The 13,949-nt window shown below is 34.4% G+C and overlaps 1 protein-coding gene across 1 annotated transcript; it reads left to right on the forward strand.

Moving 5' to 3' along the window:
- Window positions 1-205: 205 nt before the first annotated feature.
- On the forward strand, window positions 206-13,454 carry SelT (selenoprotein T). The gene is made up of 5 exons (XM_089234502.1): window positions 206-392; window positions 2,766-3,003; window positions 3,117-3,204; window positions 7,535-7,673; window positions 12,703-13,454. Exons 2-4 carry the CDS (start codon window positions 2,875-2,877, stop codon window positions 7,648-7,650), a joined length of 333 nt encoding a protein of 110 aa, XP_089090628.1. The 5' UTR covers window positions 206-392; window positions 2,766-2,874; the 3' UTR covers window positions 7,651-7,673; window positions 12,703-13,454.
- Window positions 13,455-13,949: the final 495 nt, after the last annotated feature.

Below are 13,949 nucleotides of genomic sequence, written 5' to 3' on the forward strand. Positions count from 1 at the left end.
AACATGAAAAAAATTAAATGCAAAAAATAAAATTATAGCTTTTATTTCTAACAAAAAATCATTTTTGTCGATAATTCTCAGTATAACGTTCATATAAAATCAATTAAAGTGAAAAAAATTACATTTTTGTTCGTTTGGTGCCGAGTTTTATTTAGCACATGATTAAGGAGGAGAAAGGACCCAAGTCGACGCCAGTGCGAATACTAATTAGGAAGGCAGATAAAGGAAGTCATGGCGGATTATTGTAAATATCTAGTTTGGTCTTTGTTTTCATTATTCCTATTTCTGTCGACGAGAGAATTATTTACCTCTTCCGAAAACAATGTGAAAGAAATTCCAAAGACACCGTTCCTTCACTCGCTAAGTGGACCAACGCTGAAATTTTTATACTGGTATGGCTTTTAATGTCAGTTATCCTTTATCTTCTTTGTGTTGGATATGATAATGCGCAATTTTGTTGTTATTTTATGGTCTTGCTTTCTTATACTATTTAAATCTTTGAAAGCCTTCCAGTGTTTCACTTTTCCTTTCTGTGAACCAACGTTCAGCGCCATCTAGAAGACTTCTATAAAGTTTCAACCCTTAAGACTGAATGACTACAGTAAAAATCCTGTATCATATGTGCTCAACACGTGGCTCACAAGCCACATGTGACCCTCAGTAAATAACCAAACCACTGAAATGGCCCAGAAAAAGGTTTCTGGATCACTTAAGTGGCCCATAGCACATTTTCGGGTATCTTCAGTGGGTCACGGCGCATTTCCATATCATTCGGACTGCAAACGATGCACATCCAGATCACTTGAGTGACCCCCAGAACATTTCGAAATGACCAGCGGAACTTGTGGCATGTGGTACGTTTGCAGATTACCTAAGTGACTGGCCAGCGCATTTGAGTGGCCAATCGCATGCTTGGAGATCACTTGAGTGGGTCGCAGTACACTTAAGCGGTAACCTGTGACGAATTTATGGTTCTCTTAAGCAGCAGCTGCGACACATTTACATCTCCTCAAGCAGCTCGTTTCACTTTTATAGATGACTCAAGGGAACAGCTACTGTATGGTCTGCCACTTGGCGATTTCTGGTAACTTTTTTTTTCTGGCACCAAACATGTTTGATGACGAAAAGTCACCAAGGCCGTCAGACCCTACAGAGGCTGCAAGAAAAAAATCATCACTGTACAAAACATAATAGAAACCACCAAGCATAATAATAGCAAAAATATCACTTTCTAGACTAAACATCAGTTTAAAAGAAAAATAAAACCTGTACTCTATTTTTTTTTATAATAAGTGGATCTGGGCATAAGGAATTCCAGTCATGAAAGTTTCTCTGAGTTCCTTTTAAATAATAAACTGTAGGATTTTAATGATAAGACATTTTTTTTTAAATGATAAGACAGAAGGCATGACAATGGATAAATAAATAATAAATATAATGAAATAAATAAAACAGTATGATATAACCTAACCAATATATAATAATCCAAGTGACGCGAGCGACAGGAGAAGGGAAGAATAATAATCCAAGAGACATGCTGGAAATGGAACAACGGCTGTCTCGAATTTTTTAAAATACTTTTGAACAAAAGAAAAAACTAGTTTGGCAAAGCTAACGCTACCTGGTATCACCCAGCAAAAACTGGAAATATGCTGAAAAATACAGTAACCAAGAGCCCCATTATGACGGTCTTGGCAATTTATCACAGGGACAAAGTTGCCAAAGTCTGAATGACTTGCTTCACACGTTCAGATCACCTGAATGACTTTCTTCACATTTCCGATCACTTGAATCAGGCCGTAACTAGGATTCCCTCCTCCACAAACTTTTTTTGCTGTCCCAAAACTTTAAAATTTGATAATTTTGTAATGGTGTTCTTTGTTCCCACCTAAAATTGCTGCCCCCCTAAATTTTCCCACACGGGGCAGTCCCGTCCCCGTAGTTACGGCCCTGACTTTAATGGCCTTGAATCAATCTTCTAGATCAGTGGCTTGCAGTCACTTACAGATTATAGATCACTAGCTATAATACCCGGCGTTGCCCGGGTTTTCTTCAATGAGATTTTTTTTGGATCACGTGATATCTCCCTCTTTCTTTGAGGGACATGCAAACCGTGTCTAAGTTCACCAATATGGCGACTCCCTGCAGGACTCATGAAAGAAAAAAATCTAGATTTAAAGAAACGTAAAATTTTTTTTTTTTCTTCTTTTAAAGGGTGCTAAATATTTTGATTCCCCCTTTTGAACTTCAAGTTATCTATCTCTGCCTGTTTCTGCTTTAAAAAATGCTTAATTAAAGCTCACACTCTTTTAAAGGTTGAGCACCCTTGCTATATAACGATATTGCTCTTCGGTTTCAATGCACTTTTCACAGTGTTGAGATATTCCATCTATAATGATGTGTTTCTCTGATCTCTTGAGCATCTTTATATAGGTGTTTCCTTGTATTTTCTCTTAAACCAGTGTTGCTTCAACTTCTCACACTCACAATGCCCTCTTAACTCATGGGCTCATCCATGTGGCATCAAGTGCAAAGAGAGCCTCATGAAAAGGATCTGGTTAAAATTTTCAAGAGTCAACTTGTAAATCGGTCGGTCAGAATTTCTAGGGCTGGAGCGAATCTGAGCACATATAGTATGGGCTCGCCATGAAAGTAGTTTGTGTTTTCATAAGAATTGATTCATGTAATTTGTGCTATTAGTAAGATTCTTACAATAATAAACTAGATTAATTTTATTGATGTGAGATGGGTTTTTTTTTTTTCAGTTATTCGTGAGGTTACCGTCGTGTCTTCGAGCAGTATGTTAGCATATTACAAGAAAAATATCCTGATATTACTGTGCTTGGAGACACATATCCACCTCCACTAGTGCGCATGCATCTAGCAAACGGTGTTGGTATATTCAAGTGGCTTCTTATCGCTATGGTCATTAGCAACAGTGATCCTTTTGCTCTGGCCGGTTACCAAACTCCTAATTTTTTTTTCTGGATGCTTAACAACAAGGTTAGTAACAGCATAGTTAACGTAATTCACTGATGTTTTTTGAAACATTCTTTTCTGATGATAATATTCCTGACCATTAAAGTTGTTATTCTTTTTTTTCTTTCTCTGGTTAGATGTATGCATGTTTGATGGCGTTTTTTGTTAGTAACACTGTAGAAGGTCAACTAGTATCAACAGGAGCATTTGAAATAATTTTGAATGGTAAGTGACATCGCCGTGTTTGCATGTATCTCTCAAGTTGGTAATAGCCTAGTTGCTGAATATCCGCAAAACAATGTTTTCAAATGAGCCCTCAGCTGACTTATCTTTTTTTTTCAAACTGAGTACAACTCTGGTCTATCTATCGCCATGGGTAATTTACTACTGAACGAATTGTGCTGGAAGTGTGGGTGTGGTGGTTGAGTGGTCAAAGTGATGGACTCGTGTCATGACGACCCGGGTTGGAATACTACCATTGTCAGTGTTGGAGGCTGAAGTTGATTTTGTGTGGTTCCCAACTTCGAGACATGAATGCCAGCTGATATCCCCTTTTAAAAAGTCGCACCAAAGAGAGCAACAAGCTGACAACAGTATACTTATTCAATCATTACACTTCACTCATTTCACTTCTGAAATATAGATGGCAGCCCTGAAAAATCAGACACAACACTATATAAGCACTCAGACTGTTAGGGGCACACACTCTCACACTTCCGGCACAATTCACTCAGTATTAAATTCCCTATAGCAATAGACCGAAGTTGTGCTTGGTTTGAATGAAAATTTGTGTGCCTACCAATCTCTATCCGGTGTAGTGTCTGGTTTTTTTTTCCTCAGTGCTGCCATCTGTATTTCATGTTAGTGAGGTGTAATGATTAAATATTTTTACCGTTGTAGGCCTGTTGCTCTCTGTGGAGAGATTTTTTTAATGGCGAGATCAGCTCGCATTCACATCTCAAACCCTCAGCTGACTGGAAATATGTTCTGAAGTAAAAATTTTCATGGCCAAAGTTGGCTGTCATTGGTTCCCAACTTAGAGGTGCTGATGTGAACCGATGTACCTGTTAAAAGTCTCGCCACAAGTAGCAACAGGCTGACAACAGTACAAGTATTCAGTCATTGCACTTCACTCATAGTTTGAAAAATAGATGACGCCACTAAACATCCGTTTACAACACTAAATACGCTCTCAGACTGTTAGGTACACATGCACATTTGTGACACAAACTCATTCAGTAGTAAATGACCTATAGCAATAGACTATATGAGTTGTGCTCGGTTTGAGAGAAAGAAAGTATAAATTCCCATAATAGTGTTTTTACACTTCTTAAAATTCTTCTACATCGTTCTGTGATGGATGTCACAGTTTGCGAACTATATTCTGGTGTAGGAATGAATATTTGTTCATAAGTAACTGTGTGTGTGTGTGTGTGTGTGTGTGTGTGTTCTATCTTCTGTAATTTCAAAATGTCGTCCGTGCCCTTGCATTTACTGTTTTCGAAGTGATGCTTTTGTTATCTATAGTACTTGTCAATTACAAAAGCTGTTATTGTTTCCAGTTTTTTTTTTTATTGTTATATATATATATTTGTACTATAAAACTTTTTATTACAAGTAACTTGGTTTATGAGTGATTTATAGGAAAAGCAAAATTTTGCAAAGATATTTTGACTTTATAAACGGAGGTTTCTTGCAATTCACGTAGTATGTATATCTTCTCCTCTTGACCAGATAATGGCCCACCACTCCATCTTAGCAGGGGTTGTAGTTTACCAAAACCTCCTGGATGGAGACTAATCTACAGTTGGGTATGACAGATCCCAGGTAGCCATCGTGACTAAAAAATCAGTATTGGCGCCTATAAAATTTTCTATGCATAATTGCTAGATTGAGGTCCAGAGATGCCATTGACATGCTATAGTGCATCGAATACCTAAAATTTCAGAAAAGAACGCATATAAAAGTTTTGTTCACGCATCTTCTGAGAGTTCCAAGAAGAAAAAGTATATAGAATATCCACAGTTTTGTCATTTAGCTGCTATGTGATAGTCACCGTTTCGCATTACGAAAATAATGGGTGGGTGAGTACACAGAATCAGTGTTTTGGAGGGGCAAAATGATTTCTTCCACAGAAATTATAGGTCACTAATACTCAAAAAAAATTTTAATTAACATAGTATAAAACTGTAGTTTTTCCAATATTTTAATTTTCTACCAAAATATTTTTCATTTTCTTAGGGACAGGGGACTCGGGTCCCCCTATACCCCCAGATTTTCTCTTCGGTTAAAATCCTGGTTTGGAACCCGCTATTGCGCCATGGTAATATGCTAATTAATGAGACCATGAAAATAAGTTGCTGTATTAAGTGGAGGGGGGGGGGGAAATATTCTAAATGGGAATGTTATGAGCAGGATCAACTGTATATTTGGTTTAGATTTAGTACATGTGCTGCATTCCATACGTTAAATTCTCAGCGTTAATGGGCTTCTTTGCAAGCTTTTCCTACTGATAGAAAATAAAAAATAAATGAACCTTTGGATAGAACATGTTTTTATAAATGAATATTTTTGATTCACAGAGATTCCTATTCCTACTCAGAACATTGCCCACCGCTCTGTCTCAACGAAGAGATATAAGCAGGTGATGACCTGGGGCATGCTGGAAAAAATTTGTAGAGGTACCAGTGAATTATGGGGGAAGGGGGGACCATACTTTTTTCGAGAGGGACCCACTTTCACTCAGAAGGGACCCAAGTAAATTAGAGTGTAGCGGCATCTCTGGAGGTCTAGAGGTGAGGCAAAATTTTCTGATTTCATTACATAATGTCTTTTAACATGGGTAAAATTTATGAAGTTCTGGAAGGGTGGAAAAAAACATGATTCAGGACCATGTTTCTTGAGCAAAAAGCATGCTTGGCTTTTAGAAATTTGGCTGGTTGCCTAATTTTTATTTATTTCAAACCTTTTGGTCTGCAGTGTAAGAGGCTCTATGTATTCTCTTTATCTGTCAAGCGGCATGTGATCACTACTTAGCCCAGGGTTGGTTTTCTTTCCTCACTGCAGGCAAGGATGTCATAAGTTCAGAGACTGAGCCTTTTTTTTGTTCTTTTTGTTATGTTGATAAAGCACAATCAAAGTAAAATGTATTTTATGCATATTAGTGAAAAACTTTGATTTCAGTGCCTTTATTCGACTTGAGTTCATTTGTTAAGATGGGTCTTCAACCTTTCAAGCATTGCGGCCAAATTAAAACTTTCCATTAAGCCTGTGGGCCACAATTCGTAGCCTACTGTGGTATTCCCTCATTACTAAGTAGGGTTCTCCAAATTATTGAACACTTTTAATTACTGAAATTATTTTTTTCATTAAATTTGAATTTAAATTTATTTTTAAATAATTTATTTCACTGATTCTGATTTTTTTTATAACTTTTATTAATTCTGAAATTTGTTTGTGTGCCAACAATTCTGAAATTATTTTTTTATCTTTCATTTAATTATAAAAACATTTTGTCACAAATTCTTAATTTTTTTTCAGCAACTGGTATTTTCCTCAATAATTCTAAAGTCATTTCTTCCTGTAGATATTTTTCATAAATTTTCATCAATTATAAAAAAATTTTCAATAATTCTAAAATTATTTCTTTTATTAAGAGGTGTTTTTCAGTATTTCTGTAATTATATATATTGATGTTTCTTATGGCAATATTGCCCCTCCCGGTGGGCGATAGAAGCTACGGCTATAACATAGGATCCTATGGGTTCGTTTGCATTGGGGGGGGCGTTGAGAGAAAAAGTTTATGAAGAGAAGGTGGTGATGGAATGAAAAGTTTTGGAAACTATAATAGTTATGAAGTTAGTTATATTGGAAACTATAATAGTTATGAAGTTAGTTATATTGGAAACTATAATAGTTATGAAGTTAGTTATATTGGAAACTATAATAGTTATGAAGTTAGTTATATTGGAAACTATTATAGTTATGAAGTTAGTTATATTGGAAACTATAATAGTTATGAAGTTAGTTATATTGGAAACTATAATAGTTATGAAGTTAGTTATATTGGAAATTATAAAGTTTTTGGGAAACTAAAATTTAGCATCCATACTTTTTGGATGCTAAATACAGCAGTGCAGATTTCTGTGGCCAGAACTCTTTTGACAACTTTTTTTTTTTTGTAATTTAATCATTTTTCTGTCTTAAATAGCACTCTTCTCAAAATAGTCAGTGGGGCCGCGAAAAAAAGCTCAGAGGACTACATTTGGCTCGCAGACTATGGGTTGAAGATCCCTGCATTGATACATCATTGATTACAGGAGTGACATTCATAGTGCAAGCCCATAAAAGGGGTGAAATCCTTGGTCTTTACAGAAAAATAATTTTCTTAATGTAATGTATAAAAATATAGTCAGTTATTTTGTTATGTAAGCTCTCAGACCCTCCCCAAGGCCATTTTCAATTATGTTCCCCTCCACTCTGGGATGTCTTGTGCGTGTGAAATCGGATGATTAGTTTTTCTTTTCAGTGATATTCAATGTTCTTTGTTTTATAGGTGTGCCTATTTGGTCAAAATTAGAAACTGGAAGGATACCTTCTCCTCCAGAACTGTTCCAAATCATAAATAACCACATTTCCTTGAATCCTGAGAGATCAAACTTGAACTTATAGTCCATTTCGTTCATATTTTCTGAGTGAGTATGATTTGAATACAGTGATGCCTCTGCTTACAAATTTTTTAGGTAATGAATGTGGGTCCAGCTAGCAAATATTTTAGTCTATGTGGATGCTCTTTGGTCTCGAAGCACCATTTGTAAAAAACTTTACTTATGTCTTTATAATTTATGTGCATCATAAGAGAGTTGACAGATTAAACTTAGAAAGATTCCTAAAAAAATAGAATATAATGTACGTGGGGAGAGAGAATTATTCCGTCTTGGGATACTGAAATAGTGCTATGAAAAAAAATTTTAAAAAGTTTTTTTTTTTCATAAGGCTGTTTATTTTCTCAAGAGGGGTACCCTCCACCAGTCTTACTTTTTCTATTTTTTTAAGTGGAACTAACATAGGAACATGCATTAAAAAAAAAATTAAGAGCCTCAGACTTGAGTGATTTCACTCTTTTAATACCAAACTGAAGTCTTGACATTTTAGGAACTTATCTTTTTCATCTGCATGTGTGTGAGAGAAACAAGCTGACTATATCACATAGAACACCACCTCTCACACTGTTTTCTACTATTGCTTACAAACCCGACTGTGTAGCGTACATAGTGTAAAGTTTGCGGCCTAGGAGCAGTAGCCACCTTTATATGATAGTATCCAAATTCACATAAATTTGATATAGCACATGTTTTGCATGTGGGGAGCACTACACTGGGTGTGTTGTGGCGAAAAATGGCTTGGCAATAAGTAATTTTGTTATGACATCATACAGGATGGAGCAGTCAAGCTGCACTTTTTCTAGGTATTAATACAAAGGCCACAAGGGGCAAATTGTCTAACGAGGTGGACAATTTGACTGAAAAAAGATGCCCATAAAAAATATGTAGATATCAAATATAAGTAAAATACAGCAACTCGATGTAAGAGCATGTATTACGAATAAGAACTAAAAACAAATCACCATAGACTCTCTGAACTGTGTGGCGGAAGGGCAGCACTGCGTAGATATACAATTTCATGGCGAGTTGGACTCTTCATTTAAGTTATTTAAGTTCAATGGGTTAACAGCAGGGTTGTTTGGTTTAAACCTTGGTTTTAACCAAGTGGTTTTTTTTCAAAAAATCAAATAAAAGTGGCCTAAATATTTTTTCCTTGAAAATATAATATTGGTTCATTATTAGTCATATTTTTTTATTTTTACCTCGTTTTATATTCTTGGGGTACATTTTGATGGTATATCTTTAAATGGCATAAGATGGTATAAGTGGTTTTTTTCAAAAAGTCTCATAGTGGCCTGAATATTTTTTTTTTCACATGAAAAATAATTTCTCACTCTTACCACATTTTATAACCTTTGGTTACATTCTGGTGCTCTATCTTTTGCAAATTCGTGAATAAGGTTTGCTTCACACATCTAAATGTAGTGTTGTTTGTTTTTTGGGTTTTTTTTCCTTTCACAAACAAGCAGCAACAGTAGTGACACCATCATGCTAGGGGCAGGTGGTCCTATAATCCAATAAAGACACCGGGGGATGTACCACCTTCTGATTCTTAATAAGAATCCGCTTCTTAACTATGGATTTGATCTTTAGTTAAGAATCGAGAGAGAACTTTGCTACCACATTCTTAACTAAGAATCGTTTTTGTTCCATAGTTAAGAATCAAGGCTACCCACTTCTTAACTTGATTCTTAGTAAACAATTTTTTTCTTCTATGCGAGATAACTTAAATTCTTTCTTTAATAGAAGTTTTTTATGATTCATATTTTAAAAAATGGAAAAAAAAATTAAAATGCATTTTTATTTCCAAATAAGGAATTCGGCAGACTTTTTAAATTATTGAAAAGTTATCTGAAGGTTGTGTGGGAGAGTTGAAAACAGTGTTAGTCTATATGCAGCACATATATGTTGATAATAGTGATAAAATATTGGATTATTTCAATAAAGTTTTATAAATTTTGCTACATTTATCACATTTACCAGTGATTATGCATAATTCTCAAATTTTCAATCCATAAATATCATGATCGATGAGTCGTAAATACATTTTTTTCATATTATGGGAACTTGTAGATTTGAAATTTTTTATTAGTTTAAAACTTCGGAGAAAATTGAATTTCTTCCACAAAATATGTGAGATAAAGCTCTAATCGTCCGAAATATAATTGTACATAAATTAAAAATCATTACTAACCTGCTGCTGCGTTTGTTTTTTTTTTCACATGCTTCGGTGTACGTGAAAAAGCCAACATTAAAGAAGCGATGACCATTTTTAATATTGATGTATTATCTGATCACTAATATTGTTATTTGACCACAAAGCAGCTATACATCACCAGGTTCAATTCACCATGACAATTAATTTAAAGAAACGAAGCATATTATAAAAATGATTGCCTTGTAATGTTAGCTTCACTTACATACGTAATGTAAACACAATGATGACTCATTTGTCCCATTAGCCATGGTTTGACGATTTTGCATAATGACCTACAAATGTGATAGATTCACGGTATATGAGCAAAATTCATCAAACTTACCAAACTGGCCGGTGATTATTCATATAATAACAGCTCTTTATCACTTTCACCATAACATATATAGCCCCTCTTCATGGAGGGTGGCAGGGATCCATCCCAGTGAACGTGGGATGAATCTTTGATTCGAATCATATCGGGTGATTAAGTATGGATATGTTTGTTTTTTACTGCAACGTGTTAAAAAAATATTATGTATTTATCATTTCTTCAAAACTGTATTCACATTTGCTGAAATAATCTCCGCTATTTTTTCAGGCTCCGGCTAGCGTCGCTCTAAAATTTCTTTTCCCTCTCCATCTTTTCAACAACAAGTTGTTGTTAATTTTTAGCTGGGCACTGATTGGCAAATGGCGAAATTCCCTAAAAGGGAAATTTATCGGCATGTCCATCGTCACGTGACCTTAAGAATAACTTTTAACAATCGCACCGTGGTTGCATTCGGAGCTCGAATCTTAACGTGATTCTTACGTATGGATGATTGGTTGTTAAGAATCAGAAGGTGGTACAACCCCCAGCTGTCCCTAAAGGACAAAGACTAGTGTACTAGTAGTTACATTAGCTCAGACATTTTCATTTTCCGTAAAAAGTAGCATTTCTACTGTATATCTCCCAGTCTTAATATTCAATAGTTTTTTTTTTTACTTTCACTATTAGGCCCAGTTAATCAAGATTTTACTGTATAGTAGTAACAGATTTATGAAAAATAATCGGCTATATAAAGGGTGATTATAATTAAAGTTTTGATTCCAAAACTATACAATAAGTACTGGTCAGAATGACTTGAACATTTGCATGGATACTCCTGAAGCAATGGAAATTTCTTTCGCAAAAGAAAAAAAGTGCACATAGTGCAAGTAGATGATGCTGTACTTGACCAGCAGTATAATCTATTTTATGCAACCACATCATTTCGGCACTTCCGCAGCATCAGTGTGTGGATAGAACAATTTCTATCAAGATGCACATTGCAATACTAGCAAAGCAACTGTTGAAGACCCATTTTGATATTAACAGGATGGCACAACACCTGGCTGACCGTCAGTTCACTTGACCTTAACCCTTGCAACTTCTGGCTGTGGGGGGTGTCTCAAAATGTTATGGACAGTAGTCGGATTACAAACTTTGGTCAATTGCAAGCTTCCGCGCTTCTCCTATATGTTAGAAGTTCCTCAGGAATATTAACATGGGGGCACGTTTGGTTTAATAAAAGTGAATTGCAAGCGCATCCACATCATGACCATGGCATACTCTGATCTGTCGTTGAACAAGAATTTTTATGCTTTTACCTCATAGCCAGAACACGGTGGACAACATATTTAACATTTTTTGAATAAGTTATAGTTAGTTGTTCAATTACTTCACTTTTTTGTAATGTTTCCATGAATTATGAAATCGTGTAATGTTATAATTAATTTATTTTGCCACGACTGGCTATCATTTCCATTCTGCGAGCAAATTTCCCACGTTTTGGGTAATGTCATTAATTTTACATTTTGAAGTATTTTTTTCCCCTCTTTACTTAATAAAATTCCATTTCTTTAGGAATATTCATGTCAATTTTCAAGTCATTCTGACAGTCATTCTTTTTTTACAGTGTTTTGAAATCAGAACCTTAGTTATAATCACCCTGTATATTGTAAATAATCACTAATTAATCTGCATTATTTATTCTTCGTTAAATACATTATATTCGCCTAATTTTTATTATAGTTTGTACAAAATAGCTTCCTAATTAAGCATACTGAAAATAACTGGAGAAAACATCTTTATATTATATGATTAATAAAAACATTACAAGAATTTTTTCAAACACAAAGTAATCCATTGAGTTGAGGAAAAAATCTATTAAATTGCAAAAGTTTGTTTTTGTTAAAATATAAGAAATATTTATTGATTTCTTAATATGGGAATACTGTTAATTACATTAATAAGCATTTTATTTTAATTATTAGAGTTTGAATGATTTTTCATAAAATTTTATTGTTTTTAATGTTGATACTATTTAAAACAAAAAAACGGTTTGTTTTACCAATCCTGGTTAACAGAAAAGTCTGATAGGCAGAAGTTCTGTAAATACTCTTGCGTCACAGAGAGCAACAGACCTCAATCATAAACACATCACTCACTTCACCTCTGAAATATAGATGGCAGCACTGAAAAATCAAAGGTAACACTGCATACGCACTCAGACTGTTAGGGTACACGCACAGTTACACTTGGCACAACTCACTAGGTAAACACTCACAATCGCCCATAGATGGTGATAGACCTGAGTTGTGCTTGGTTTGAAAGAAATACTCTTGCACCCTACCCCACCCATACCATCTAAAACCACCTTTTTATATACTCTCATTCATATTGTCTGACCTCTAAGTGCGGACAAGTATTTAATAAATGTTCTGTTATGCACTTCTAAACGCACATACCCCTCATCTGATTTTTTTATCTTCTCATTTCTATTCAAGTTTTTTACATCCGTGAAAGTATCTCTGATCCTAAAATATTTGTTCTATTTTCAGGCAAAACTGCTCCGTGTGTATTTATTGTTTGAGCATCTGTAAACGATGATGTCTTCTGCATAAAGCATTCGCAGTGCCCGTAGAGGATTGATGGTATGATACTACATGCTCAAAAACAAAAAAAATTACCCACGTCTTTTTTTTTTGTAAGCCATTCCATATTATGTTATGTTTGGATCAGGTTACTGCTCACAAAGAAGTGAAATTTATACGAGACTGAATATACAATACAAAATTTTTCATGTTTTTAAACAATTGTCTTGTATTTTTTCTTTTCTCCCCCAATGAAAAAAGTCTGCTATGAATTGAGACCTGTTATTTTTAATATAATTTTCGAAAATGTGTCGTGATTATTTATTTGAAAATTATGTTCGTGTCATTGAAAAACATGATTAAATACGTTCTGTAATTTTTCGCTATTAAACGTACAATAGTTTGTAAAAGATGATTTGTGTGCTATCATGCATTATTTGAATTGAATTCAAAAGCAGTTCTTTGATATTAGTATACATAAGATGTAGGTTTTACTTTTTATTTTTCATGTTATGGTGAATTTCAGTAGGTTAATAAGCAATGTGAATACTATTTTCATCTAGGTAAGTAAAAAAAATTGAGTAAGTTCATATGAATTACGACAGCCTTTGAAAAACTGTTTGATGGAAGATATTGTTTTATGAATGTCAAATCATCATTAATATCGTTCATTTATGAAAATATGTATAACATGAATAAAAAAACATTCTTTGATATCAAAAAATGATGCGGGTTTGATGTACAATGAAATGTGTTTTATCAAGGGTCAAATGTTAATTAAGGATTGGTACAAGAGGATGAGAAAAGTTTAACCTAAAAACTTCATAAGAAACTGTAATCCAGTTTTTTTTTTTGTTTGCTATTTGCTTCTGTGGTTCCTTCTGAACTTTTAAAACTTCCTATCTGTGTTATGAATCATATGTGTTATTACATCTCTATTTCTGTGTTATTGAATCAATGCTCTTCTTTTTTATGATATGAGAAAAACTATTCTACCCTGTAATATAAGACATGAATCCTCTGTTTTTAGTTTGGGCTCAGCGTTTTTGGTGTCATTCTCTTTGGGATTTAATGCTCTTCACATTCATGCCTTATTTTTCTAATTCTGGTGGCATGAAAATGTCTAGTTTTTGTAAACGTTTCAATGTATAAGGGCAAAGTCCACAGCCTCGTATCTTTTAGAGAGATAGACTTATCCCATCAAAAACCTTTCA

The sequence above is a fragment of the Pholcus phalangioides genome, unplaced genomic scaffold (assembly GCF_987345545.1).
Source record: "Pholcus phalangioides strain wild (caught in Gottingen) unplaced genomic scaffold, Ppha-v1.0 ptg000008l_1, whole genome shotgun sequence".
Lineage (NCBI taxonomy): Eukaryota > Metazoa > Arthropoda > Arachnida > Araneae > Pholcidae > Pholcus > Pholcus phalangioides.

What these genes read in the sequence shown, in the direction of transcription:
- SelT (XM_089234502.1), top strand. Translation starts at nt 2,875, where the DNA reads ATGCATCTAGCAAACGGTGTTGGTATATTCAAGTGGCTTCTTATCGCT. An exon ending in TCTGGATGCTTAACAACAAG is followed by an intron (nt 3,004 to 3,116) that starts GTTAGTAACAGC and finishes TTCTCTGGTTAG; the next exon opens with ATGTATGCATGTTTGATGGC. An exon ending in ATTTGAAATAATTTTGAATG is followed by an intron (nt 3,205 to 7,534) that starts GTAAGTGACATC and finishes TTTGTTTTATAG; the next exon opens with GTGTGCCTATTTGGTCAAAA.